At 51.4% G+C, this 24,435-nt stretch overlaps 1 protein-coding gene across 3 annotated transcripts in view; it reads right to left on the minus strand.

Moving 5' to 3' along the window:
* Positions 1-24,435, minus strand: part of RNF213 (ring finger protein 213) — a 46,204-nt gene that overhangs the window by 862 nt on the left and 20,907 nt on the right. For all 3 annotated transcript variants that reach the window (XM_072937093.1, XM_072937094.1, XM_030287361.4), the window contains exons 27-65: positions 20,218-23,799; positions 19,879-20,015; positions 19,482-19,577; positions 18,940-19,058; positions 18,298-18,420; positions 17,617-17,699; positions 16,730-16,877; positions 16,285-16,420; positions 15,686-15,874; positions 15,255-15,394; positions 14,683-14,837; positions 14,167-14,379; positions 13,620-13,801; positions 12,799-12,919; positions 12,593-12,693; positions 12,170-12,349; positions 11,677-11,840; positions 11,481-11,583; positions 10,696-10,810; positions 9,371-9,581; positions 8,549-8,739; positions 8,126-8,254; positions 7,798-7,902; positions 7,324-7,566; positions 6,619-6,700; positions 6,024-6,058; positions 5,624-5,718; positions 5,128-5,287; positions 4,634-4,814; positions 3,794-3,888; positions 3,262-3,513; positions 2,928-3,060; positions 2,275-2,358; positions 1,807-1,987; positions 1,491-1,692; positions 1,328-1,405; positions 839-1,036; positions 528-617; positions 247-425 (exon numbers count right to left, since the gene is read on the minus strand). In XM_072937093.1, coding sequence (XP_072793194.1) covers positions 247-425; positions 528-617; positions 839-1,036; positions 1,328-1,405; positions 1,491-1,692; positions 1,807-1,987; positions 2,275-2,358; positions 2,928-3,060; positions 3,262-3,513; positions 3,794-3,888; positions 4,634-4,814; positions 5,128-5,287; positions 5,624-5,718; positions 6,024-6,058; positions 6,619-6,700; positions 7,324-7,566; positions 7,798-7,902; positions 8,126-8,254; positions 8,549-8,739; positions 9,371-9,581; positions 10,696-10,810; positions 11,481-11,583; positions 11,677-11,840; positions 12,170-12,349; positions 12,593-12,693; positions 12,799-12,919; positions 13,620-13,801; positions 14,167-14,379; positions 14,683-14,837; positions 15,255-15,394; positions 15,686-15,874; positions 16,285-16,420; positions 16,730-16,877; positions 17,617-17,699; positions 18,298-18,420; positions 18,940-19,058; positions 19,482-19,577; positions 19,879-20,015; positions 20,218-23,799 — 9,011 coding nt within the window. The remainder of the gene's footprint in view (positions 1-246; positions 426-527; positions 618-838; positions 1,037-1,327; positions 1,406-1,490; positions 1,693-1,806; positions 1,988-2,274; positions 2,359-2,927; positions 3,061-3,261; positions 3,514-3,793; positions 3,889-4,633; positions 4,815-5,127; positions 5,288-5,623; positions 5,719-6,023; positions 6,059-6,618; positions 6,701-7,323; positions 7,567-7,797; positions 7,903-8,125; positions 8,255-8,548; positions 8,740-9,370; positions 9,582-10,695; positions 10,811-11,480; positions 11,584-11,676; positions 11,841-12,169; positions 12,350-12,592; positions 12,694-12,798; positions 12,920-13,619; positions 13,802-14,166; positions 14,380-14,682; positions 14,838-15,254; positions 15,395-15,685; positions 15,875-16,284; positions 16,421-16,729; positions 16,878-17,616; positions 17,700-18,297; positions 18,421-18,939; positions 19,059-19,481; positions 19,578-19,878; positions 20,016-20,217; positions 23,800-24,435) is intronic.

The raw sequence follows: 24,435 nt of genomic DNA on the forward strand, positions 1-24,435 counted from the left end.
CTGCAGAAGTGCTGGTGTTTGTGCCCTGGATAGCAGCTCCTGGAGCGTTCCAGCAGTGTCCCCAAGAGAGCCTGTGTGAGATGGAAGTGACGCCTGCCAGAAATGGGTGTGGATATTCCTAATGCTGCTGCCTGGGCCGTGCCCCCAGGACATGCATGTGCCAAGGGACTGTTCCCATTGTGTGCAGGCTCAGAGGCAGAAAAGCTTCAGTTAACTGTTATGGCTTTGGGTGTGTGCAACTCCTACCTCCACGTGGATTTGAATTCCTCCACAGCTTGGACATGTCTCAGCTTCAGGATGATCATTTCATGGAGCTCCTGCAGGAAGGTTTCCAGCCTGGAGTGGACCAGGAAGGTGTGCAGGAGCTTGGCAAGCTCTGGGGTGAGCTCTTCTTTGTAGTCTGGACTGACATCTGCAAAAGGATCCTAAAAATGCAGCGAGGGGAGAAAAAACCCAAACACAGATTTGAGCAGCTGCAGGAAGAGCAGAGCAGAGGAGGTCACACAGAGGTGCTGGGGGTGCCATACCCTGCCAAGGCGCAGCAGCTGCTCCGACTTGTGGGCACACAGGAGCTGCCACAGGGCCATGCTGTGCCTGAGCTGGCACCGTCTGAGGGCCTGGAAGAGAAGAACATCTGTGGATGTGAGGGATGTCCTTGGAGCCTGTCCCAGCCTGCCCTGCCCAGAGAGAGCTCAGCACAGAGCTCATCCAGTCCCTTGGCCTGAGTGGAGCCCACCTGCCCTCTCACCCTTTTCCAGCTGCCCTCAATAACCCAGTTTTTGATACCACAACAAGCAGTGGGAAAGTGAGAGGGCTGAGCTTTGCTCTCAGGACTCACCTGCAGCACGTGAGGGTTTGTCTGATCTCCCATCTGCAGGACTTGCTCAATGTACTCAGTCAGCAGCATGTCAGCGTCCTCACCAGCCATGGCCAGGAAGCCCAGGGTGATCTCAGTGAGGGACAGAGCATCACACACATCACTGTAAGACTGCAGCTCCCCACTGATCATGTTCATCACAGAACTGGGCAGAGCACTCTGAAAACCACGAAGTCACAGTTAATATTGTTTTAAGAACCATTCCTTTTTCTGTTCAAATTGCTCTAATCAAGGAAGACAACAGAGCCCCAGATTTAGGAAACTGAAATGCTGAACAATCTCCCTTTTCTTTGTAAATCCTGACTGACAGCACAAGGCCAGATTGCATGCACCCAAGGCATGCTGAGAAATCAGCAGGCAAGCCTTTGGATAGACAAGGCAAGGCACAGAAAACCCTTGGAAAAGCAGGGATTTCATGCTTGCCCTGCTTCCTGCAGTGCAGAAACCCACCTGGTCCAGCTTGTTCTTGACATCATTGAACAGCTGCTCGTAGTTCCGGTCATGTCTGTGCACCAGGGTGGGGATTCCCTGTCAGGAGAGAAACCCATGGATGTGAAGCTCTGGAATGCTGCTCCCAGTGCCCTCCTGGCTGCACAGCCCCTGCCCATCCTACCGTCAGCGTGATGAGTGGCTTCCCCTGCAGGAACTTGCTGATCACTTGCTGCTGGATCCTCTCCAGATCAAAGTCCTGCAAGGTCTCCCCTCCCTTCTCCATGCTGTACTGACAGTTGGACAGGATCAGAGGGATCAGGTCCCTCTCCACCTCGTAACTGATCAGGTGCAGGTCGGCCACTTCCGAGGGGCTGACCAGGTACCTGCAGGGAGCAAAGGGCTTGTGTTTAGAGGGAGAGGCCTCTGTGGAGCAGGGAAAGCTGCCTGAGAGGGAGCAGGGAATGCAGCAGAGCCCCAGGAGCAGAGCAGCAGCACACCTGTCATCCTCCTTGGTGTGCCTGTTGACGGAGTGCACCAAGTCGTTGTGCAGCCCGATGAGGTAACTGGCCAGCGCCGTGGAGCACAGCCCCAGCCCCTGCCGCCGCGGCAGCAGCACCTCCAGCCTGCTCTCCAGGCTCAGCTCGGCATCACAGTAGCCTTTAGGCAGCTTGATTTCCCCTGAAATACAGACAGCAGTGTTTGAGGAGGCCCAGAGCAGCCCAGGCTGAGCCAGGGAAGTACCAAGCCTGAGAAAAGCCGCGCGCTCAGCATTAGGGACAAGCACAGAAGGGAACAAGTTCAGATGAGACTACTACAACAGAGAAACAAATCCTTCCCCTTGTACCTAGATTCTTTAAATTCAATAGCCAAGCCCAGTTTTGAGGATATGCCTCAGCTTCAGTGATGGGAACTGAAATCAGAATGAAGAGCAGTGGAGGAACAGGGCTGGGAAAGAAGCTGCTCACCATTGGTGTCCAGGGAGCTCCTCAGCTTGTTCCAGACAGACAGAAACACATTCACTCTCCTCTCTAACAGGTCCCTCATCACATCTGAGAAACAACAAAAAGATAAATCCATGAAACACCTTTTCCTAGTGAAACTCTCCAATATTAGGATCTTCAGAGTGCACCACTGAACTCTAGGCAACTGCTCTAGAGACTAAACAGACACCAAACTCCTTTCTAAAGGTATCAAATGGAGTAATTTGCTCAGTTTGTTATTTTTCCATTATTGCCTGCTCCTGCATGATCTTTATGTACTTTTCATAAGTACTTAAAAGCATCAGTAATTGTGCTCAAATACAATTGAAGTAGTTGCCACAAACTTCATGAAAGGAAGGGAAGGACATTCATTCCACACTTTAAGCAAACCCTGCTCTAGGGCTGAGCTTAAAATGCCAACAGAGCCACTGCTGCAGTGCACTGAGCTCCCACTCCCCATAAAGAATCTCCTGTACTTAATTCCCTTTAAAGCCATCTGGTAACTTTTCCAACCTATCCAAGTCTCCAGTTCATTTGGGTGACAGTTAAAAGGAAAAGGTGAGTTTCCCCTTCACTTTCAAGTGGACAATCCAGCACTTTCTTTTTCATTAATTACAATTTTGGCACAGTCTCCTCACCTGAGTGGGGTTCCCTGAGGAATTCCCTGATGGAGCAATGTTTGATCTCTGCTGTGTTCTGGAACTGCCTCACCAAATCTCTCTGCAGAGCCAGAATCTCTGGTAGGAATTTCACCAGCCTCAGCTCACTTTCCTGGAAGAGGAATGGGAACCTGTGGGTAAGGCTGTGCTTGGGCAAACCAGTTGGGAATACTTCCATGGAATTACTTCTTACATGTTTAAAAGACAATAATATCTTCCATGTTCATTCTCTAAATCATAGCAAGTACTGAGATAATCCAAACGTGGTTTAGTCCTGGGCAATCCCAAGCTCTCACCCTTGTTCCACCCCTACCTTCTGCAGGAACTTCCAGAGGACAGGGACGGTGTCTTTGGCATTCTTCTGCTGCACAACGTGGCCCAGGTTCTCCACGGAAATCCTCCTGCGACAGCTCCACATCTTGGAGTGGTGGATGTGGCTGTCCCCTGGCAGCTGGGACAGGAATGCAGCTGGGTCCCCATACACTATTTTCACTATGGGGTTGGAGGAGATTCTCTCATCCTCTTGTATCTGTTGGTTTAACTTCAGAAGCTTTTTATCCAAATCCTGCATTAAAAATATAATACGTTATTGGATATTGTGAAATACCCTCAGCTGAGCTAAGCCATTTCTGATTTTCCACCTATACAAATTCATCCCAGAACAACTCCAGTCTCAGGCTCCCATTTCCCCAAGTAAAATATAGGTGGCTAATCCTTAACCCGCAGCTGTGCCATGGATGGGCTGGCTTTAGGAATAGCCAGGTGAAAAGTGTAGCAGAGATATTACAGATTTCCAGTGGATTTTGAACTGCTCAGTTACTGACTCTGTACAGCAGATTTCTCACCTCCAATTCAGGAACAATGATTGTGTTTGCAACAATTTCTTCCCATTTGTTTCTCATCTTCTTGGTGGAGAGAAAATCATCAAAGTGCACCAGCCCTGCAACAGGAATATTTCACCTCATACATCTGCAATATTTCAGTGAAAAGAAAGCACAGATTCACAGGTGCCACAAGTTAACTGAGTATCTTGGTCCAGCTGGAGAGTGACTCCCAAACACCACAGAGTGATCCAGGTCTCCAGGAGCTTCATGTGAATGATGGGGACATTTATACAACTCCTTCATAACCCCAGAAATATTGAACAGGTTGTCCTAGGTCAGACCATGTCCAATGACAGACTGAAGCTTGGAAGACTTGGGACTGGTGCTGTCCCACACTCCAAATGTGGGCTATTTACACATAAATGCCTCTGTGCCACAGTGACTTCAGACCCCACCAAGAACCCCACTGTGCCATCCCTCTTATCCCAAAGAGCTTTTGGGAGTCACTGAGAGGCAGCACAGAACAGGGATTGCACACAGCACGAGCTGTGTGCTGGGAGAGCAGCCCTGCTCAGGAGCTGCAAGCTCTGCCCATCTGTCATGACGTTGTTTTGTCAATAATTCATTTTCAGAGTTATTGACTGCACCAAACCTTGTAAATGCCACATACTCGACTGAAAGAAGCAAACAGCCAAAGATTCTTCCCTCCCTACAGTAAGAAACAAGCTTCAAACTCTCTAGTTTCCTCTTCAGCTCAGCTGCTGATGTTTAGGGGTGAAGGGGTTTGTCAGCAAGGTGGCTGCATGGCCACAGCCCTTCAAACACAGCCCCAGGTGTGATAGGACAGGTGGCTTTTCTTACACTGGCCTGGCTGCTGCTGGGGGGCCTGCAGGAGGCTGCTGAGCACCAAGTGCAGGATGTTGATAGTGTCATCCACACTCTTCCCCAAAATCCTGGTCAGCTGTGCCAAGTCTTCCTGAACGTGCTGCTGCAGGAAGCTCACCACGTTCTTCACTGTTGGCTTGATCATGCTTCCCAGGGACTAAAGACAACAAAGGCAAGAGTTGAGCACAACCAAAAACATCCAGGGAAGCACAAAGCATACAGAGCTCAGTCCTGCCAGGCACCCCCACCTGTAAGATTCCTGCTACATGCGCCCATCAAGGCAGGGAGGGTGGATGTGCCTGCATGGAAGTGCAGGAATTAACCAAAATCCCTCCTGGGCAAGGAGGGAGGGAATTTGGGTCATCCTGACAGACTGCCTTGGTCACTTGGCAATATGATGAAAAGGATCAGCAGCATACAAAGGTTTCCCTACACTTTGTGTGACCCTTGGAAGCATTTTTGGGAAATACCTGAGGGTCTCTGGAGGCTCCCAGCAGCATGGACAGGTGAGTGAGCAAACGGAGCAGCACAAAGACCACGGGGGACACACCCCGGTCAGACATTCCCAGTGTCCTCCTGTGCTCAACATCTCCAAGGATGTGGCCAGTCTGCGTTCTGTCTTCATAAATCCTGTAGGAAAGTGCATATATGGGTTTTTTTTTTACCTAGACAAAAACCATACAAGGCATCTCTGATACCCAGCAATGCCTTTTTGACCCATAATGTCTTTGAACGCCATAAAAGCTGCCAATTCAAAGTGCCACAGGGGAGTGAAGGCTTCCAGTCAGTTTTGTGCATACAAAACCAAATTTCTTTGGTTTTGCTGCCTGATTACTCCTGCTTGGACATCCCCTCTTTAAACATTCCAGAGAGCAGCATGAAGTGGTTGGTACCTCTGGCCTTTGAGGGCACCACAGGCAAGTCCTCCATCATTTAGCACTGCAAAGGCACTGAAGCAAAGCCCACCTGGACTGCTGGAAGCCCTGCACGGGTTTGTGGTTGGTGCCTCCAATGAGGACGTGGCAGTCAGGACAGCGGCTCGTTTCCATGGGGAGCCCACACTGGGAAAAGCAACAGGAGAATACTGAATTCCTGAGCAACAGCTTCTCCAGCAGAGAAAGGGAATGAAACAAAAATCCAACCTCTAATTCAAACCCTGCTACAAACTGGGCCTCTGCCCAATGTTCCCCAATCTATGGTATAAATGCTAGGGGGATTCTAAATTTTACATGACAATGCTAAAATGATCAATAATATCGAGTTTAGAAGTGTAACTCTGTGCATCAGAAGATTCAAATCACTAAATAAAACAGTTTATTGTTGAAAACTTTGTCTGCTTAAATACCCACCAGTCCCAAATTCTTACCTCTCCCACAGTGCAGAAGTGACCATTGGGACATGCTGGGAAGAGAAAAACAAATAGGATACTTCTAAGACAGATTTATACAGCCCCTGTTATTCCCTTCCATTGGTACCATCACCCTGAAGCAAGAAATATGCTGACAATCTAATCAAAAGTCCTGACTATCCCAAAGCCCTAAGCACTGACAGGCCCACGCAGGAAGCCAAGAAATTTTTCAGTGCTGCTTCGCCTTGAGAAACAAGGAATCAAAGCCTGACAGATTCTGCTGCTGAGGGCAGGAATGCTCTCACCCCCCATTCCCTGCTGCAGAAAGGTCCAGCTGGGGGAAGCAGAGACAAAGCTGGCCAGGAAGGTGGAAGAGTTCTCCTTTCACACCCTGTTTGTGTTATCTTTGTGCCTCCTCATGCTCTGTGAACAGCTGCAGACTGAAGACTAAACAGCACTGGATGTCCTTTGGTGCATCACCCACACAAACTGTCTACAGATCAGGATTTACCACGGATAACTTGTGCTGAGGAGTGTGTTTGTTCTAACTTTTGGAACAGTTTAATTCTCCATACCCAAGGAATTCCTTCCCCAGCCAGCCAGCAGCACTCACCATACCACTGCAGACCATGCATTTCCTTCCAGGTCCTCGCCTGAGCCATGATGTCTTCAGGCATCGTGGGCAGAAACGAGTGCTGAGGAGGGAAAGGGGAGAACAGTCACAAAAGGATCTGTGAATCAGCTCTGTCCTGTAGCAGTCACTCACTGGTTCTCTGCTCACACTGCTGAACAAGTGACATCTGAGAGCAGAGATCAGGCAGGTGACGCAGATGCAGATTTTCAAATTCACCTTTGAAAACTCATTCTTAGAACTGTCAATATTGTTAATACGTGCATGTGCACTCTCCAGACATCCTGCAGTGCATTGCTTATGCACCCTGGTGCATACCAGCATGTTCCCTTACAGCTTGGTAGCCAGGAGTAGCAGAGCAGCAGCTCCCTCCCCCTGCTGAGCAGCCAGAGCTCTCTGAGCAGGCAGGTCAGTACAGTGAGAGCTGCCAGCTGCTCTCAGCCTTGCTCGTCCAAATATCAGCAAAGGTATTTGCTTCATACTGCTCAGGATGGAGAGGTGCCTTGAAAAGATAGCAGGCCAGATCTTGGTGTTGTGCTAATCAACCCCAACAGCACTGAAATAATCCCTGCCAGTGTTTCACAGCTCAGCCAGTGACTCAGAGAACTGCTGCTGAGAAAGGGGATCCAGCAGACACCGGCAAGAACCAGGGAGGTGCTGAAGTGCACCTGAGCTCTGTGCCCTTACCTGCATGGTGTCTGGCTGGAAGGCCAGGTTCCTGAGGGGCTGCAGGACAGGGCTGTGCCCACAGAGCAGCACAGCAGCCACGTGCACAGCCATCTCCACCAGGGCTCCCTGCTGGCTGCGGCCCCGTGGCTCCACGGCCAGCCCGGGCAGGGCGTTCCTCACCAGGGCAACTGCAAGGTCCCGCAGCTCAGGAGAATTCAACACTTGGCAGCTCTGGATGAACTTAGTCATCACCTCTGTTTGCTGAAAGCACAGATTGGAAAGAGCTAAAGCCATCAGGATACTGCACCCACCCAAGTGAAGAGCACTGGCAGCGCTTCCCACACTGGGTTACCTGCTCTGAAAACCTCCCCAGTCTGTCACCTTGGCCATCACCCTGGCTGGGGCAAAAGCTCCTCCAGCACTGATATAGATGCCCTTCACCCTTACCCACAGAGCAGGTTTGTCACAAGCTGCCAAAGGGGAGTGTCCTACCTGCTGCTTGGGACGAAGGCTTGGATCCCCATACAGGGCAGTGACCTCTCGGAAGATGGCCAGGAGCAGGTGAGCAGATTCCAGAGCTGGGGGGCTGCTGGAGGCCTAGGGAAGAACCAAGGATGTGGCAGGGGACAGGCCTGAGTTGCCCCAGCTACAGTGATGGGATGTGCAGGTGGGAAAGTAAAGAAAACGTGCTTGAGCACAAGCCCCAGTGACCTCCCAGCAAAGGCTCCCAGGTGCTGGGAACAGCCACTGCCCACAGGGACACAGCAGATCTGGGGCCATGCAAACCCAGCAGGGGTCTGGGGGGAGGACTGGGCTGTACCTGCTGGGCCTCCAGCAGCCCCTGGGCCGTGCCCTCCATCATTGCTTGTCCCACGGCGTCGCGCAGGGCCCGGTACCGCTCCCCACACACCAGGTACCGGTCAATGTGGTTGGACTGGCTGTGCTGGACCTGCCAAGGGAACAGCCATGCACAGCACTGGGGACAACCAGCCAGCTGGAGGAGGCAGAATCTCCTCTTCCTCCCGAGCACTGGGGCATATCAGGCTCCCCAGAGCAGCAGCAGCAGACATGGTACTGCCAGGAGAGACTCCATTCACCAGAGAGCCAGGACAAGACACTTCCCAACCACTGCCACTCTGGCCTGTTCCCCAAGAGCCACACAGCACTAGGAACACCTCAAAGCAGCACAAACTGAAGGCAAAGAGGGGACCAGAACCATCACCAGGAGATGCCTCTTGTCTACCTGTTCCAGAATTTCTGCTGGGAACACCCAGCTGAACTGTGGCTCTGTGACCAAGTTCTGAGCAAACTCCATCCCGTACTGGCTGGCAATCCTCCTGACCAGGTACACACGGTGCCAGTCGTTCCTGGTGAGGCTGCAGAACTTCTCCACGTTCTTCAGGTAATGCTGCTTCTCCTTCATCTGCTCTGGCTCTGCCGGGCAAAAAAGAGGTTAAAACAAAGAGGCAAAAGCACATCCCACCTTGTAAAACTTTTGCCCCAGCTGTAGCACCAAGTCCCTTTATTAGTACTGTGTTATTACACAGAAGAACTTCAGAGCCCTCCCTTCCTCGGGTGTTGTCTGGAGCATCTCCTCAGCCAGATTTCAGACAATGATTCATTTCTCTGACAGGGAAGATATAAACTCGTCAATATAAACTCTTAATCCTTTCTAGCTGTGCAGAGCTGTCATTCATATAAAACAATAACCCTTACAACAGTCCTGGGTCTCAAACAGCATTTATGCTTTAAAGTTCAATTTAGTGGGCTCTAAATAAATCTCACTGTTAGCATCAGGAGAATAAAATAAATCTCCTTCCACAGGTGCTAACTGCCATGAAACTACACTGGGGTCACCAGCACAGCCTTGCTATCAGTTACAGAGCACTTGTAACACCTGGTACAGGGGACAGACACTGACTGACACCCCAAGGAAAAAGGGAGTTGCTGCTCTCCTTGGCCATGCACCAAAACAGGTCCCAGCAGAGCGCAGGGCACTGGCAGTGTCCAGCCCAGCTGCCCTGCATCCAGTATTTCCAGCTGCCAGCAGAACAGTCAGACTCACGTGTGTGCTGCTGCAAGTGGAAGATGAGCTCTGCAGCCCTGCTCAGGCACAGGCGCACCTCGGCTACGGCCTGCAGGTATTCCACAGAGGCTTCCTGGGGAGCCTCTCTGCTGCTGGCTGGGAGGTAGTTCTCTGGAAAGGCTCTGTCCTCAGGCAGGCTGTTTCCATGCCCATATTCCAGGCTGTCCTCTGACTTTTCACACATGGAATCCTAGAGAGAGGCCAGAACATTGGTGAGTGGCAGAGACACCTCACTCAGCCACCTTGTGCTGCCATCCCTGAGCCTCCAAACCATCCCTGAGCCTCCAGCCCACTGCCACTGCTCCCTCACCCTAAACCTCTGCCAAACACCATTTTTAGGATGTGCCCCAGCTGTCCCACACTCCCCAAACTTGGAGCTGAGCAAGAGCCATGAGCAAGCTGTGAGTGACACACATGTCATGTTCCAGGATGCCCAGCTCTACCTGTCTGTCCCTTAGCAAGGACACAAATGGTGATTTTAACTACAAAGTCACCTAAAAAAACCCTATAAGTAATAAAACCTTTTCCCTGCTGTCACATTTGTTTCAAGTTGTCTTAAGTCCTGAAAGTTATGCAAGAGGAGGAAAGGGAGCAATCCAAAAGGCATAATAATTTAAGTTCTGGACAGTAACTTAAGGCTCTGTGGCCACAAGAAGGCAGTTCAGCAGTGGGCTGCTGCCATGAGAAAAGCCCTGTTTACTGCAATCCTGTGCTGGAGTTTGAGGTTTAACATCCAGACACTTGTCCAAGGGAAAGAATTTATGTAACACTGCAAAGACACACAAGCCTTTCCTTGAAAAGCAAGGCTCATTCCTGAGTGCAAGTTCTGACCAGGTGTGTGGCAGCAGCTCTCTGGCCACAGAGAGAGGCACAACTTTCCCAGGCATGGTGCTGGGGAAGGCTGTGAGAAGGTCAGAGAAAAGAATGAGAAACAATTCTTATCTTCACTTGCTGCACCTGTTGTTGTGAACATGTGGAATGTTTTAGGGAGATCTGTTTACCAAAGGGTGGTTTCTTAATTAGCCAATGGTGATGATGTTTTAATTAAAGGACCAATTAGGTCCACCCGTATCATAACTGTGTATAAAAGCAATGGGTTTCTTCATAAGTATAGCATAATAAAGTGATTGAACAGCCTTCCAGAATCACGGAGTCAATGCTAATTATTACCCAGCTGGGGAATTTGATATCAACTCCTTTTGGGCTTTCTAACTGGAAAAATAGTTACATACACAAGAAACAGACCTAGAACTGCAGAAGAATTTCTGTTCTTGGCTACAAGAGTTTCATGGCCCAGCTCTTACCTCCAAGCAGTTGACAAAAAGCAAGTAGAGCTCTTTTTTGTCATTTTTCTCTAGGAGCTCGTTGTGTTCCACCTGGGACAGGTAACGCTGCACATCATCTTTCACCTCATTGAAGCTACGGAAGAGAGAGACACCCCTGACACAGCTGCCACGCTGACAGGACTGCCCCTGCTCTAAAACACAGCACAGCTCCCAGAGCTGGCTGTGGCACAGGTGGGGTCGCTCTGGATCCAGCTGCAAGATGGAGAAGCCCTTGTGCCATTTTTTGTAGGTGACATTTGGCAATGAGCCAGGCTTTAACCATCAGCAGTGCTCAATGAGCACTTCCAGGGCAAAAGGCATGTGGTTCAGGAGGTGGTCACACCTGAGAAGGGGCTTTTGTACCCTGCTGTAAAGGGATGCTGGGAGGGCTGTGGGGATGGGGAGGTCTGTGGAGCAGACACAGGATGAGTCCTGATTAAATATCTGTGAACGAGGAGTTTTGCTTTGCTGACCTAGATCAGAGCAACTACTCAGCCACCTTGCAGCAGGCAGGCATTTGCCCTCAGCACAGGGTTAGTGAGGGACAGCCAGGTAAACCTTGCACAGGCTGCTCACACTGCACCACAAGCCCCATGAAAGCCAGCCAAGTGGCTAATGCATGACTAATGCAAAGATTGTAAGATTTTGTGGCAAATGTGAGATTCAGTGAAACTCAGGGAGGTGAGGAGAACAATGGGATGGGTTTGATGAGGAACAGAGCTGAACCTGGCCTGACCTAACCTCCCTCAGCTGATTGTGCTCACCTGTACTTCAGGAGCAGCTTCAGCATCACAGAGCGGATGATGGGAGTTTCATCCACCTCATCATTAAATGGGGACAGGAATTTTGTGTAGACAGCAGGGTGATCTGTGCAGACAAGGGAAGGACAGGTTTGGCAGATGAGAGAAGGTGGTGACAGATACAGCTCTATAAGACAGTGTGAGGGTGAAGGGAGCTCACCCGAGTCTTTCCCTAAGCTTCTGTGAACAAACAGCAGATCCAGGAGGCTCTGGATCACCTCTGGCTCAGGGGGCTCGTTGTCCTTGAAGCACATAGTGGTGACTATGTCAATGAAGAAATTATTGCACCTCTGCCGGAACAGGGCCTTCTTTGCTATGGCAGCTCTGGGAGGGGGAAACCACAGAACCCCTTAAACCATGCAGGAATCAAGCACAGGCAAAAGTCACTAAAGGGAGATACTCTTCAGCCTTCCCAATGAGATAATTCTTAAGGTCCCTTCCAAACCAAACAATTCTGTAATTTGCATGTTTTTACAGAGGCCAAGGCAGCTTTCCCCTTTTTTAAAACAGAACAGATAGGACCTGTTCAGTTCCAGAGGGATGAAGCAGAGTTCACCCTCCACTCTGCTTGTGTTGACCACCTCAGAGTAGAGAATTTCCTCACAAAGCCTCCCCACCCAACACTCCCACCTTGGAGAGGGTGGCTGGAGTACCTGAGCTCCTCAGAGACAGTTAACTCCTGATCCTCCACCACAACCCTGCAGTAGGGACAGTACATCTGTGTTGGCACCAGCCACATGCTGATGCACTTGTGGCAGAACACGTGGTTGCAGGGCAGGCAGATGGGGTCCTTCGGCTCTCCCAGGCAGATGGGACACGGCTCCAGACCATCCCTGGAATCCAGAAACAGCAAAGAACACAGCTGCTCCCATGCTGCCTCCCCAAAAGCCTTGAACAAGACATTCAGCTGCAGCTAGACCAAGAGCTGGCTCACTGCTCAGCTCAGGGTGCAGAACCAAACAGGGTCATTGCTCTTCCCTTGGCTTTCACTGCACTCCATGCAGCACTGCCAGAAGTGTGCTGGAAACACAGGCAATGACCCTGCTGGCCCCTGCAGCCTGTCCCAGTGTCAGTACCTGTAGAGCCTCCTGCTGACCTCGTTCTTGCACTGGCACAGCACTGTCAGCACCGCAGCAAAGGTTGGATGAGACTTCATGTCTGAATCGAGCTGGAAACACTGCAGAGGGAAAGGACAAAGCCCAGTGACTCAGCTGCAACACCTGAGACCAGAATTCCTGTGATCAGCAGAAGAGGGAAAAGGTGAAATCTCAGCTTTGCTCACCTTGGCAAGAAGCAAAGTGTATTTTCTCACCAAACCCTCGAATTCTGGCATGATGGCGTGGATGCCCACCAAGACGTGTTCCACGAAGAGTGCCATGGCAAACACACGGCTCCAGCAGGCCCTGTGGGGGACAGCAGGCTGCCACCACAGCAGGAATGGCAGCCAGGGAGCCAGGGGCTCACTGCTGCTCGTGCTCCCCTCCACAGCTCTCCTGCACTTCTCACTTGCTTTGCACTTTGGCTTTCCAGAGGGATTTTTGTCAAGGACAGAAGACTCCAGCACCCAGGGGGCTCAAGGACTTGGCCTGGAGGCTGCACTGCAGCAGGACCAGCACCACTGCACACACCTTCTCACACCTCTAACTTCTATCTCAAAAAAATTTTATAATATCAATCACAATTAGCTACACTTTCTTCACTTCAAATAAACTAAACAAGGTCTGTGAGAAACTGGGGTAGCACTCTGGGCTTTCTTCCAAAACATAAGATGCAGTGAACTTCCCCATCTCTTGAGTCCATATGCACAGAGAATGAAGTGGGGAGACACTGTTGGTTAACAGGAGCCTGAGGAGAGTTTTAAATAACCCCTGAACCCAGATGGAATGCACCAGATGATACTGCCAAATTTAGAGAGAGAATCTACAGGAGATGAGGGGAAAAAAAAGTGGTTCTTGCTGCTTGGTGTGTAATTGAGCCCAGCAGGGACCTGGAAAGGTTTGCAAAGCCTGAGAAAAGGAGCACCAGAACAGCTTCAGGCTGCCCCAATGCCCCAGAGTGCCACCAGGCAAAGCAGCAGGGCTGTGAGCAGAACTTGGTACCTACTTGAGCTCCCTCAGCAGCTGATGGCAGCAGCTGCCCTTGCGCTGGGCACCCTCCTCTTTGCACAGGAATTCAATGGGCATATGGAGGGTCTTCACTCTCTGCAGCCAGAGCTCAGGGGAGGCTGTCTGCACCTGATTCTCCAGCTCCTCAGCACACACCATGGCACCCAGCACGTCCAGAACCTGCACACACACAGGGCCAGGGGAGACAACAGCTGCATTTCACAATTATTTATGGACCTGGGGCTTTCACTCTGGTTTGCTACAGCACGTGTTCTACTGAATAATGTCCTACTTGATTATCTTAAACTCTGCAATTCTCATGTTTGTGGCTTGGCTCATTAGCATGTCCTATTAACTAATGCAAAAGCAGGGCAAACTATTTTAAAACCTGCTTGTAGCAATAACAACACAGCAGATCATTCCCAATTCTGAGGGACCTGAGCCTCTGCTTCTCCCTCTGCTGCCACTGAAATCCAAAGGAGACTGAACAGCAGCTAATTCAGTGCAGACAGAGCTCCCTTCCAGGGCTGAGGGAGTGACTCTACCATCTCAGAGCGTCGAACTCTGCAGCCTTGCTGGTTCAGGAGGTAGCCAGTGACACGGGGGTACACAGCCAGGATCCTGGAGAAGTTCTGCAAGCGGCTCTTGAACTGGTTGTGTGCCAGGTGAGCCCAGGGCAGGGAGGGCACCAGCTCCTTTCTCCAGGGGGATTCTTCCATCCACTCCTCAACGCAGGACATGAATGCCACACGCAGACACTGCAGGGGTGGAACACAGAGAAAACCAAAGGTGAGAAAATACTTTTATAATTCATTTTGTACTGGAAATCCTGGCAAAATTCTCTGAAAGATGAGAATCACTTCCCTACAAAGACAGCCTTAAATATCTAAATTTATACAGGTGCTTTCTGAGTAACCTCAGTGTCCAGTGGTCTGCTCTGGGGTTCCCCTGCTCTTGGGCTGTCTCAGAGGGGCATCTTCCCCAAGGCAGGACTCATTCAGAAGGACACATTCACAGGCATCACACTCTTCTCCCCATCCAAAGGGTTTGCAGCCTCTTACCTGCAGCTCCTCCTGGGAGGACACACCGATGGTCAGGACAATAAAGTCTGTGATGTAGCACTCAAAGAGCTTCTGCCTTTCTCCCTCGGTCAGAGCAGAGATGAATTTTCCCAGGGCAGTTTTCTGGAAGTATTCCACAAATTTCTCAGCATGGCCTGGAAAATGAGGATGCAGAGCAAAGCTGGATGTTAGGAGGAAGCTGGCTTTGACACAGCATCTATCCTAGAGACACTGACACCTCATTAATCACTGATGCATCCAGAACTCCCCTCAGCCAGGGCATTGAGGAGGGACTCAGGCCAGGCCTTGTCAGCCCAGCACCTGTGTCATATTTCTGGAATCCCACCTTGTCATTAACTCTTGGCTGCTCCACAGCACTTTGAATGCAAGGGCACAGAATAGGTGAGAAAGATGAATGGTGAGAAGCACAAAGAAAAGCTTCCTGCACAGAACTCTGCTGGCACTCAGGAGCACAGAGGGACTGAAGGTGACTCCAGTGACAGGAGGAGCACAGAAGTGACAAACCAGAGCTCAAAGGGCAGTGGATGGAGATGCTGAAGCCAGGCTCTCACCTTCAGTGTTTTGGATGTACTGAGCCTCCAACCACATCTCTTCCAGGTACTCCTTTATCCTCCAGCTGAAGGGCATCTTATTCCCAGCATCAGCAGACACCATCATGTTGTTCTGCACCAGGATTATCTCTGGCTGAGGGCTGGGGGTAAAAAGGTCATTAATGCACAGGGCTTTGTCTGGGAAGCACAGTGCAGACAACAGAGGCAGAGGCTGCAGAAAACAACTGAGCCCTAGGAGGGATGGGAGAGAGAAGAGGAGGGAACTGCAGGACTGAGAAGAACAGACTGAACTGTGAGCAGTGCCCTCCTGCCCTCCTGGAGCAGCCAACAAACAGCATCCCTCTGCCTCAGGGGTTAGAGCCAGTGCTGGGCTGCTGCCCGTGCTGCCAGCCCTGCCCAGCCCAGCCCTCCCGCTGCTCCCCTGGGCTCACCTGTTCTTCCCCACACCGGGAGGGACACTCAGGAATTTGGAGTCACTGAAGATGAACATCCACAGGTTTGTCACCCACTCTGCTCCTGGCCTGGCCAGCAGCTCCAGATTGCCATTCCTGTCTATGACAGCGATCAGGAGAGCCAGGAAGGGAGTGACCACCTTCTGCACTCGCTTCCACAGGGTGTGCCTTTGGGGAGAGAGAGATGGAGAAACCCAGAGGGAATGTGAGCAACACCATCAGCAAAACAGGAGGTGCCTGCCCTGAATAGCTGCTGACATTTGCATGTGACAGAATCCTAAGGCTGCCTTTACAGGAAAGAATACCATCAACAAAAAAACCCTGCACTCCTGGCTCACCTGTAATCCCACTGCTCCACTCAAGCACTTGTGTATCCCTGTCCCAGTACAGCTCCTTCAGCTCTAATTCACCCTTCCCCAGGAGAGGCTAAAATTGCCTTCAGAGAGTTTCCAGCACAGCCTGGAGACTGCCACTGTAAATGTTCAGCTTATACAAAGCTGCTGTCTCTGCTGCACAGGTGCCACTTGCAGACCCTTCCTGGGAGGCTGCAGGTGACAAAGCAATGCTGCTGTCCTCACCTGAAGGTACCTGCCTCCTGCAGAGCACTCAGGTTGGAAGCCTCCCGAAGCACCCAGTTTTCTGGGTGAAGGGAATTTTCTTCTTGCTTTTTCAACAGGCTGGAGAGACGAGTCTTGGTTATCTTCAGGAAAGAGGCTACAAAACAACAGGGAACTTGTGTTTTCTTTTCCATTAGCTTGTACCCAAATATCCCACCGAGTATAGCATTTGACAGTTGTTTCAAAAACTGGCCAATGAGGGAAAAAAAAACAGCCAGCACAGCCAAAGAGCCACCACTTGAACAGCAGAAAAGCCCTACATCCCACCCACACACTGGAACATGGACACACATTCTTGGGAGAGCCCCCTTGTCTGCACCACAACAAGGGCCTCTGGATCCCCAGTGACCTGACTGACTGTTTTGGTGGTCCCCAGGTGTCCAGGGACACTCCCTGCAGCACACACCTTTCAGCTCATCCTCTTTGGAGAAAAGGCCAAGCAGAATCTGAATCCTCCTCCTGCTCCGACTCAGGTCTTCGTTCTGGTCCCGCAGCATGCCCACAGCACTCTGCACACAGGTCCTCAGCAGCACAGTGGTGTCCAGGATCTCCCCCTGCCCAGGAAAACAAGGTCATTCCCCTGGAGTGACCCTCCTGTCCCCAGTACACTCCCTTGAAAGGGTTCCAGTGCTCCCTCAAAGGGCCTGTTGCCTGGCATCCCTGCTCCCAGCTCCCCTCAGCTCAGGCTGCAATTCTCAGCTCTTTTGCTGTCAAGAACACAATGCAGCTTCCGTGGCCCTTTCAAACTGGCCTGTGACACAGCATTTGTGCCGAGTTAAGATTCCTGCAGGGGTAAGATTCAGCAGTTTGAGGAAAGAAGTGGAAATAATCAACATGACCAGGGAAAATCTGCCCATGTGGGGAATGCTCCATGTCCCTGGTGCTGGGCAAGTCCAGCTGAGGCTAGGGGCACATGAGGCAGTGTGAATGTGGATGCAGCACAGTCAAGTCCTCAGCCAGCCCAGCTCCACTTGGAGTGAGGCTCAGGACCACAGCTCCCACCTCCAGGGAGAGATAGGCAACAGAAACCCTTAGCGCTGATTTTTAAAAATCAGAAGAATGAAATGACTAAGGAATTACAGAGTCCTTAGAATGGTTTCTTTCTTTAGTGATGCTGATTTTGACTGGGCAGTGGGGAGGAGAAACTTATGTCTGATCAGTAATATTCATGATGCAAATATTGCTGATTGGTTTCAGGTGAAGGGGGACACAAAAGGTGTGTTGCACCCATGGATGACAGAGCAGAGAGCCACAGTGACAGCTGAGAGGCAAACAAATGTATTCTGAACTAACCTCATGGTGCTCTGCTCCTGGCACTGGTGTTTCAACCTCCATCTCCTTCTGCTGTGCTTCTCCACTGGCAGGCAGAGCTGCAGCTAAGGTGTAGAATTTTTATTAGAAAGCAGCAGTGCACTCCCTCATCAGTCAGATCAGAATTTATTTTAGCAACTGCATCCCAGAGCAGCAGAACATCTGTCAGAGACCCATTAGCACCTGCATGAGTAGCTGAGATTCACCTCTCAAACACAGCCACAGCTGCTCAGGCTGTCAGGCTTCATGCAGCAGGAGCTGGAAAAATGTGACACTGAGCTAATGCCTTAAGCTCTCCTTGACTCCTGTCAGGCAGTGTGGTGACAGGAGAAAGGCTAAGAAAAAGCTGAGGGGAAAGAAAGATCCTTGTCAGTCTCTGCCATGCAGCATCCGCTGCCTCCTGTGCTGAGACAGAACGCTCAAGCTGCTGAGCAGTGAAAATGCCACATTTTTGTCAAAAAGAAAAGGGAAAAATACCAAATTAGCTTGCTTAATGATCTAAAGTTGTAGTAGTGAATTAAATACAAGTTGGGAGTCATGTGGTGACCCCTCCAAAACCAGGTGCTGAGCAGGGAAAGTCATCAGATACGTTGTGCCAGGCATCAGTTCCTGTAGTACCAAGTCTGAGACCACAGCTCCCTCTCTCCTCAGCACACAGCTCACCTCTGGTTGCACCTGGATCCTGAGAGAACACCTGGCTGATGGTGAGGTTCTGCAGGGCTGTCAAATCAGAGATCATGTCCTTGGATCTGCGGAGGTCATCGATGTGCACAGACTGCCACAGCCCTACAGGCAGAGAACCACAAGGAATCACTCCCAGCCTGCAGCTTGTTCTTCCAGAGGAGCTTCCCCAGAATTACCTGCCAGCCCCTTGGGTTACGTTCAGAGGTCACTAACTCTCACCTCTTGCTGTAGGAGGGGAAAGCACAGTGCCCTCAGAACCTGCTACTGCACATGTCCCTGCCTGACAGCTCCAAGGTTCTGAGGCTCTCAGAAGCCCCCAGACCCAGAGGAATCTTGCTGGACATGTCAGCACCTGCTCCAGAGCCTCTGGAGGACAACACACCCTCAGAGTTACCCTCGTGGCTGTGTGCTGCTCTCCAGCTGACTGGAGAAGGGACATATCTGTCAGCAGGCAAGGCAAGGTGCTCCCAGCCAGGACTGCAGGTGATCCCCTGAGCAGTCCTGTGGGACAGGGAAGCAGCTCTGACAACCTGCAGGACACACTGAGTCCAGCTTCTCAGCATTTAAAGGAACAATGAGCAAGAGAAATGATTGCCTGAAGGGACATATGGGCACACCCACCTCCATGGAATCCCACATAGGATTTTCCTCCTTCCAGCCGGGAGAGCTTCATGATAAAGTAAACAAAGACAGAGACTTCCCCCAGGTCCACCTTGTTGATCTCATTGACAACAGTGTACCTGCAGCAAAGAGGAAATGCTGTTGGCAGAGCAAAGGCACACACAGGCCCATGGCCATGAGTCTTTCCTCAGAGAGGACACGTGTCCTCTCCCAGAACAGACACAGGTGACTCCCACTCCTTCCTCCTAGCTGTGGTGCTGAGCTGCCACCTCCAGCTGTGCCTTGAATTATCCCATGACCCTCAGCTCTTCAGGAATTCTGCAGCCAGCGGCCAGAATTCACACTTCAAAGGGGATTATCTGCTCATTTCACCAAGCTTAACTTACTCTGACTTGGGTTATGGATTATTTGAAATACAATCAGTGCATTTAGATTCAATCTGCTACAGAATAAAGGATGACACATTCCTGAGTGTGAGATCCCCAAAAAGCACCAATAAACAAACACAGGGAGGAGCAGCCAGGCAGAACCGAACCACTCACTTGGCTGAGGCAATGAGCTGGGCATCCCGAGAGCCATCTTCGAAGTCTGTCTGAATAATGAGGACTTTATTTCCTGGAGTAGAATCCAGGAAATCCCTGAAGAGTGAAAAAGAGATTTAACAGAAGTCACTGAGTATAAAGATCAAACATTAAAGACCACAGAACCAGCCACTGGTACATTCCACATTAGCTTTGCCTGCTGCAGCAGGAGAAAGAAAAACACCAAAAACTCATCTCATGTGACAGAACTGATAAGGTTTGTCCCTTATCAGCAGATATTTGGGCACAGCCAGCCCAGCCTCCCTTTTCCATATGTGCTACTCCAAATGCTCTGCCCACGCACCTTCCCCACAGCTGACAGCCCATTCCAAGCAGGAAAACACCGGCCCAGACTCACCGGATGCCCTTCAGGAAGGAGTACTCCGTGTCAAACTGCTGCAGGAACAGGATCTGGGGCCTCTGGGCCTTGCCCTGCACCTCCCTCTCCAGGCAGGCAGCATCGGCACTGGTGAGCAGCCGTGAGAAGGTGGTGACCTGGAGAGAGGGGCAGCTCTGCAGCACCTGTGCTCACAGGGCTGCCAGCCTGCTGTGGAGCTGCGCTGCACCCCAAAATCAAGGTTTATTTGCCGCCAGCTCTGCACGCCCGGTGCCGTGGCGCACGCAGGCGGTGCCGTGCTGCAGGCCTGGCACACGGAGCTGAGCGGGCTCAGGAGGGCTGGCAGCACCCCATGCTCACCTCGGTGAAGGCGATCTGGGGCCTGGCCGCCGCACGCACGTGGGCGCCGAGGAAGTCGGCGAAGGACGTGTGCTGCTGCTGCCTGAAGTAGGTGCGGGCCAGGGAGTGCGCCATGAACACCCCCGCGGAGTTGCAGAGGCGGATGACGGCGTCGGGGGTGGCACAGTTGAGCAGGGCCAGCCGTGCCTGCTCGGTGACGCGGGGCAGGAGCTCGGCGGGGGCGCAGGCCGGGCGCAGGCGCTGCGTGCCCTGCAGCACCAGCGAGGCGCAGGTGTTGTCGTGGTAGCCCACGAACACGTCTGCAGGGCGGTACTGCTGCTGGCTGATGAAGTGCTCCTCTGTGTTGACCGCCGTGAACTCCTGCACCCACCGCTCCAGCTCCTGCACGGCCTCCCTCTGGCCCTTGTCCAGCATGGTGCTGATGTCCAGGTAGTGCTTCTCCAGCCGGTTGATCAGCGGGATGGGGAAGTGCTTGTACACCACCTCCTTCTCCTCGATGACGATCAGGCGGAACTTGGGGTGCACCCGGCACTTCACCCGGTGCGTGCCCAGCCCCAAATCCACGTACTTCTGCCCAGCCAGGTACACGTAATACTGGTTGAGGGCATCGTAGAGGCTCTCGTAGAGGTTCTGCAAGTTGAGGAGCACAACCATCTGGCCAGTCTCCATGCAGACCTTCACTCGGTTGATGTTCCTGCATATCTGGGTGTATTCTTGGTCCTTAGGAAAACTGGAGCCAAAGATGATTTCTGGCTGCTGTCGAGCAGTGAAAAAAGCCTGCTGGAGGATCTGCAGTGCAGCATAGTTCTCAGTCAATACAAGCAGGTACCTGCAATCCCCATCCTCAGCACTGCTATAAATGTTCTGTCTGATCAGCTCTATCCTACTGATATCATGAGCACGTATCTCTCCTTTTTCTAGCAACTTGGAAGTGAATATTTCCAAGGCATTGACATCATCTTTGCCACCAAAGTTACGAAGAACCACTGAGGCGATGTCCTGAGGCGTGGGCTCACTTTTGGAGCTCTTAGCTAAGGCAAAAAACATCTTTATGAGGCTGTAGTAGTCACGCAGACCAAAGAACTCCCTGTCTTGGGCCTTGCAAATGTTTTCATATGCAACTGCAAAGTGATGGAAATACTGCTCGACCTTCTGCAGAGCCCCTCGTGCCGAGCAGCAAATGCCCTTTGCGCTCTCGATGAGCTCCTCTCTGCTGGGATCCCCACGAGACACAAAGATGCCTCGATTCATCTTTGCAGGGTCCAAAGCCCAGTTGGAAATCCCAATGAAGCCAACCTTTTTGTGAGGAAGAGGGACATCATCTATGCAGCCATCCTCCAAAAGTGGATGCAAAGTCTTCAAGGGCATTTTGGGAGAGTCTTCTGCCAGTCCAATCTCATCCAAAACCACCACTGATACATACTCCTCCAAGTTCTTCCCTTCCTGGAATCGAGCACAGTGTTTGAAAGTGCCTATGATTCCCTCTGGAGTGGAGAGGGGGCTGCACTGAAAAGACACAAGATGGATCTGCTTCAGGTCCTTGAACAGATTGGAATGAGCTGCTTGGCCCTGCATAGCATCGGCCACGATGGTTTTTGCCAGGGATTTGGAGCTCCCAGGCTTCCCGACCAGAAAAAGAGGGATTTTCAGCTCAATACAGATGACCATCATGAAGACATTTTCCTTCAAGGCCAAGTTCCTTGCTATGGTATCCCGGAGTGGCACCCCACTCAGGAATAAGTCCTGCATCAGGGTGATTTCTTCCAAAATCTTTTTCTGGGTATCGTAAGGCTTTGGGAGGACCTGGCTGATGGCAGTCCTATATGGCTCCTTCCTTTCCAGGGACGCGTGGTAACAGACCCCGACTGCCAGCACCAAGGACCAGATAACACCGTTTCTGTCACCGCCGCCCTTGGGAGCGTTCCTCTCGGCCAGGTACTTCTCCAGCTCCCTCAGCAGCAGCTGGCTGTGCCTGTAAAACCACTTGAACACCTCCATGCAGCGCTCCACGTCCCGCAGGCTGACGAAGCTGCACTCGTCGTCCCTCTGCCTCATGTACTGCTGGGAGGCAAAGAGCACCTCTGTGACCGTCTTCACCTCGTCCCCGGCCATGGGCAGCTGCTCCGCCACGCGCTGCACGATCTGCTGGATGTACATCTTCTCCATGCAGTTGTTGAGCTGCCCGAAGTCCCACACCAGCGGAATCATGCTGGGCGGCAGCGCGTGCACACGGTACACGAGCTGCCTCAGCGGGATGGACCCCAGCTTCTCCCGGGTGTCGTCGGCTTTGACCCGGTAGCCCAGCCCAGCCAGCTCCAGGCGTTGGATCATCCTGTCTGTGTGCTTCCGGTAGGGATTGCAGGCTGCAATGATCCGCAGGCCAGAGCCAGAGGCCAAAGGCCTCCCCTGCACCGTGCGGTCACACAGAACCTCCTTAATGCTGCTCACAGCCTCTGTCGTGTTGGCTTCATCAAAAAAGAGGATGGTGTCCAACCCGTACTGCTCCTTGTTGGATTTAGCCAGGGCTTCCGCTTCTCTGATCCTGGCATAGATCATCTCTGCAGTGGTACCTCCATGAACCTTGACAAGCTTCATGTTCTCCACCTCTAACAATTTTCTGCGTAACTGGCACAGGAACTTCACCAGCCTGGTTTTCCCACAGCCTGTTTCTCCCATGATGACCACCGGGATGTCGCAGCGGAACCGCATCTCAATGGCCAAGATTTTCAGCATGTTGTCTGTGGTGAGCTCGTACGTCTCGTCGGGGTCAAACACAAAGGGGAGCCCCAGCACCATGCAGAGCCTCTCGAGCTTCTCCTCTCGGGGCAGCTGATCGAAGGGCACGTTGAAGGGAACCCTCTGCATTAACAAGCCCTGGAACAGCTGGGCAGTCATGATGTCCTTCTTGATGACATTCCCGTTCAGAGGATTGATGGCATCAATGCTATTCCTGGTCTGCTGGAAGTGGAAACCAATGAATGTCATGGACACGCGATCCTCATTGAAAAACAGGTAGGGATGAGGTTCTGACTCCCACTTCTTCCTGATCCGGAAAGGAAGCAGATCTTCCTCCGCGACATTCTCCAGGTGGGAGGATTGTCTTCCTGAACTCTGGTCAGAAATGCTCAGGGAGGGCGTTGCAAAATCCCGTGCCATTAAAATCATGAAGCCAACCACAAAGTTCTTGAAACCATTCAAAGTGTCCTGGACAAAGTCAGGGTTGCAAAAGACAGAAGCCTCGCAGTCTCTCAGCTGGATGTTGAGGAACCAGGTGAAGTTGCGGAGCTCTGCCCAGGAGGGATCCATGACCCCGCAGTGCAGGAGGAAGAGCTGCAGACATTCTGCAGGGCTGCCTTCCACCGAGAGTGCCTCATACCAGAACGTGTCCAGGTCACAGCCCTGGTCAAACCTCTTCAGGTACTGGAAGGGTCTCTGGAAGGCCTCACTGCAAAATTCCTCCTTGTCCATTCCCACATCCCCAGAATGGTTCCCAAGTGTCTCCATTTCTAGCACTTCTTTGGGAGACTTGCACGTTATTTTAGGGAATACATCCAAGAAGTGATACTTCTGGCTCACTGACATCTGGAGAAGAAAAAAAGAAAATAAAAGGTCATCACAGAGCTATAGCCACACTCTTCATCAGCTAAATTAATCTGTTCTTAACAGTCTCTTTGCCTAAAACCTCGGACCTGAGGAACAGGAGCCAGCTTTTTCCCCCATTCATCCCTTCTTCCACCTAAAGTGCACCAAGGAACCCTATTCCCTCCTACATTTTCCTTCCAGGAAAATGAGCCAGGCATCACCTCCAGCCCCTTTCTCAGGGCTACTTCAAAGAAAACTAAACCCAAGAAACTGCTAGTATTTATTCCAGTCACTTCTATATTCTGTTCTTACAGCTGCATATAAATATTCCCCTACTTTCAAACATGCAAATTAACATGAGGGAGATTAGATTTTGAATTTTTATGTTTCCTATAAATGTTACAGTGGGGGCAGTGAGGCTTGGACTAACATGCCTTCAGAAATCACCAACCCAAGGAAATTAGACAGGCCTAATTTTCTGTCTGGTGTTAGTGTCACCTTGTACAACACCAGGGACACCAGTTTGTTATGGGATACAGCACACCCCCAACGAAACAGGGAACTCCTGTGCTGTGTTTACATTTACAGTCTCTACAGCTCACCACAGCTACATACAAACATGCACAAAGTGACTGA

The sequence above is a fragment of the Taeniopygia guttata genome, chromosome 18, assembly GCF_048771995.1.
Source record: "Taeniopygia guttata chromosome 18, bTaeGut7.mat, whole genome shotgun sequence".
NCBI classification, from domain to species: Eukaryota; Metazoa; Chordata; class Aves; order Passeriformes; family Estrildidae; genus Taeniopygia; species Taeniopygia guttata.